Raw genomic sequence first — 3,825 nt, 5'->3', positions numbered from 1 at the left:
AGCCTGGCCCCGGCCAGGGGCCCGGGGGTTGGGGCCCGGCGCCTGGGCTGCGTGGGCCTGCAGCTGGCCCAGGCTCTGGCTGGTGGTGGGCTGGCTGGGCAGCCGGCCCCGCTGGTGCTGGTTCAGCGGCTGCTGCAGGCTCTGCTGCCGCATCAGGGTGCGGGGTCGCTGGCATTTCGGCTCTCCCGCGGAGCTGGGGATAGACTCAAGGGTAGTGGCCGTGGACAGGGTGGAGTCCTCGAAACTTGGGGCGGGTGGAGGAGAGGAGAGAAAGGAGAAGCAGGTGAAGGGATCACAGTGGAGGAGAAAGAAGCCGAGGGTCAGGACTAGGAGGCCCCAGCGCAGGACGTGCTCTGCCGGACCTCGCCAGGCCTCCATCACGGTTGTCGCCGCTGCCGCTGCTGCCACCACCTCACCCGGGAGGCCACCAGACCCCCGAGCCCACCCTGAGGCTCCCCGGGCCGGCCCGGCCCAGCCCACCCTCCGGCCTCGGCTGGGCTGGTGCCCGAACACCTCCGTGTCTGAGTGGCCGCGGGAGCTGCGGAGGCTGGAGGCTGCGTGGTGAAGGCGGCCCCAGGGCCCTGTGCCTGCCGTGTAGGAGGGAGCTGCTGCGGTCTCGCTGGGGGACCCCAGGAAAGTCTGCCTCTGTGATCTAAGTACAAGTGGCCTTTGGAGACATGAGGAAATCCAGGCCAGCGCAGGGCTGGCCTAGTAAAGCATGGCGGGTCTGGGAGAGGCAGCAATTCCTATGTTTGGTCCATGGAGGCTAAGGACTGTGGCCTGAACTCCCGACCCCTCGTTATGGCCTGGGCCGCCGATGCAGATCTTTGCCCTCCTTCCAGGCTCCCTCATTTCTAGGTGCAGCATCCTTTCCTGAGATCTTGGGAAAGCCTCCCGCTCAGAGGAGGGGGCCCCGGGAACCACTTCTCCGACCACTGTTCTTTTAGAAAACAGGGTGACCGTGCATTTGCAAGAGGCCACTCCCCTAACAGGCCCGCTGGCATCCCTGAAAAATCCCAGTGGGGTTGGGGGTTGGGGGGGCGAGGGCAGACAGGGAGCAGGACATGGCTGATTAGAGGTAGTATGAGGTCAGAATGACCTGGGTTCAAGCCCCGTCTCTGCTGCTTCCTGACTGTGGGACTTTGGAAAAGTGAGCCCACCTCTCAGTTTCTTCATAAAACCCAGGGGAAAAGTCCTCCCTGAGCTGCCTCGGCTCCAGGGTTGTCACAGGGACCTGATGAGGTCTGGCCCAGGGACATGTGTCTTAGCTACCGCTCCCCGTACCAGTGGTACCCCGAACATCCCAGGAGATGGAGGTAGGAAGGGCCGGAGACCTCCAGCCCGCGCCACTGGCCTCCCCAGGCAACCTGCCTGCTTGGTTCCCAGGCACATCCCACAGGCAGGGCCAGAGCTCAGAGGTCACAACGTCCTCCCCGGCCCTCTCCCTCCATCTCCCAAATGAGTGAAATCAGTGGTCTAGGGTAGGGGTGGGCAAACTATAGCCTGGGGGCCAAATCAGGTACACCCCCCGAGCCCCCCCCCCAGGCCTTGTAAAAACAGTTTTACTGGAATGCACTGTCAGTAATTTACATACTGTCTAAGTCTGTGTGACAGGCTTGAGTAGTCCTAAAAGAGACTATGTGACTTGCAAAGGCTAAGTATTTCTCATCTGGCCCTTTACAGAGAAAGATTGCCGGCTCCTGGTCTGGGACCACAGGGCAGCCTGAGGGAGGGGCCCCAGGGCCTTGGAGCTGCTTTCACCACTGCGACCAAACCTCATCTTTGCTCATTCCGAGCCTACCCTGGGAACCAAAGCACAACAGTTAGGCTGCCCCTGTGGGCTGAGAGAGAGAGAGAGAGAGAGAAAGAGGGAGAGCAAAAGAAGGAGAGAAAGTCAGAGAATACTAAAGAGAGAACGAGAGAGAGAGAGAGAGAGAGAGAGAGAGAGAGAGGCAAAACGTAGCTTTGGCTGGGGTCCTGGAGGGGGCAGCAGCCATGCCTGGCTCAGGTCTGGAGCCGGGGCCACCACCAGGGACAAGCCCAGGCCCATCCCTGGGGTCAGGCTGAGGCAGGGGAGGATGATCCTTGGACGGCCTCCTCCTCCTCCTCCTTGCTGGCCTCATTTTGGTTTCCTATCACATCCAAAATTAGTCCAATTTACAACCTCTCAGTCACAGGAAACTAGAATTGGTGCCTCCAGGCCTGGAGCCAGTGGATGGCACGGACGCTTTGGCCGGCCTGGAGTCTGTGGCCGGAGCAGACTTGGGGAGGGTGCGGTGCTGGGCCTGACTCTCTGAGGGGGTGTGGGGCTTCCCCCTGAGGCCTTCCTGAGGCTCTGTGTCAGGGCAGAAGTCCACGTGTGGTCCCTCAGGCCGACAAGCAAATGCGGTCCCAACACTGGGGCCCTCGGTGGTCCTAGGGACAGCCCCGGGAGGAGCCTGATTTGAGGGACTGGGACAGCCCACAGCTAAGAAGGGGTCGGGCTGCTGGTCTTCTAGGTGGGAGGCTGCTTCCTTCACTGGGAAGGAGGCAATTCTAACAGCTGAAAATGGAGCCTGCGTCCCAGGGAGTGAGGATAGTCACAGTTCAAAGGATCTAGAGCCTGAAAGGGCTCAGCTATGGGCAAATGGAAGGTTCTAGAAGCCCAGAAGAGAATAAGGCTGCCCCATGTGGAGGAGGAGAGAACACGCTCTCTGCTGAGAACAGGGGCCAGCCCTGTCTCCGCGGCCCACGAGAGGTGCGTTGGCAAGCTCAGAGAGCTCGTGAAAAGGAAGCGGCCCTTCTGTCTGACATCCAGACCACCCTCGTCAGAAAAGAGAAGCTAGCTGAGGCTCGACAACCCAACCGCCAGGAACGCACAGCCCAACCGCTGACCGTGGGACAGCTCCCTGCCCAAGGCTGGGACGGCCGACGGGGATGGCTGAGGTGAGAATGGACCGATGGCGACGGCCCGGCTGCTCGTGGTGGCCTCGCAGCAGAACGGATGGTGTCATGGCACAGGCAAGAGTGGGGCAAGCCGATGGAGGCGCCGGAGGTCGAAAATGGAATGGCTCCACCTCTGGGTCTAGAGCCATCTGCTGGCTACAAGGGGAAGGCCCGGTTGGCAGATGAGCGGCAGACACAGGCTGAGAGCAGACCAGCTCAGGGGTGGGGGATGGGATGGTCCAATGGCTGAACAACCACCGGTGGCCCACAGGGGGACAACCCGAAGGCGGAGATGGGGCGGTCCGTCAAAGAGGATGGGATGACCCCAGGGCTGAAATGAAGCTGCCACAGGGGCAGAAAATGGAATGACTGGGTCACTGGCAAGGAAAGAGACTGATGAGGGAGGCAGCCAGAGGCGGAGATGGCTGTTAGTTGTGTCCGATGGCAAGGATGACGGGAGCCTCGTGAAGGGATGGAATGAGCCAGGGGCCGAGGACGGCACCTCTGGGGGGCAGCAGCGGGCATGCCAGGGGGTCCCGCTGTCCACCCTGGCGCGGGCAGGCCCGAGCTCGCAGCTCTGGCGGCCATGGGGCCATCACTCACTTGGACAAGTTGAGCTTCCCTGCGGCCAGGTGGCTCTGCACCGTCCGCCAGCGGCCTCTCCCCGCCTTGCCGCCGCTGCCCGGCTCGCTGGGGGCAGCCCCGCCGCTTCTCAAGGCGTCCTCTCCGGGTGGCGGCACCGGTGCCGGCTTCTCCCCCAGCGGGCCTTCCCGCTCCACCGCCAGCCCCGCCGCAGCGGCGGCCACTTTGGCGCCCGACAGGAGGGTGCCACTGGGGGCACGCAGGAGGTGGGGCGCCGGGGGTGGCGGTGGGGGGGAGAGGGCAGGCCACACGTGGGGG

At 62.9% G+C, this 3,825-nt stretch overlaps 1 protein-coding gene across 1 annotated transcript in view; it reads right to left on the bottom strand.

The window, feature by feature from the left end:
- The window catches only part of SYT7 (synaptotagmin 7), a 35,477-nt gene that overhangs the window by 20,818 nt on the left and 10,834 nt on the right, over window positions 1-3,825 (bottom strand). The window contains exon 5 of the mRNA XM_029915449.1: window positions 3,529-3,756. Within this exon, the coding sequence (XP_029771309.1) occupies window positions 3,529-3,756 (228 nt within the window). The remainder of the gene's footprint in view (window positions 1-3,528; window positions 3,757-3,825) is intronic.

The sequence above is a fragment of the Suricata suricatta genome, chromosome 11 (assembly GCF_006229205.1).
Source record: "Suricata suricatta isolate VVHF042 chromosome 11, meerkat_22Aug2017_6uvM2_HiC, whole genome shotgun sequence".
Taxonomy (NCBI): domain Eukaryota; kingdom Metazoa; phylum Chordata; class Mammalia; order Carnivora; family Herpestidae; genus Suricata; species Suricata suricatta.
The sequence above is the reverse complement of the archived record's forward strand: the minus strand, read 5'-3'. Positions and strand labels throughout refer to the sequence as shown.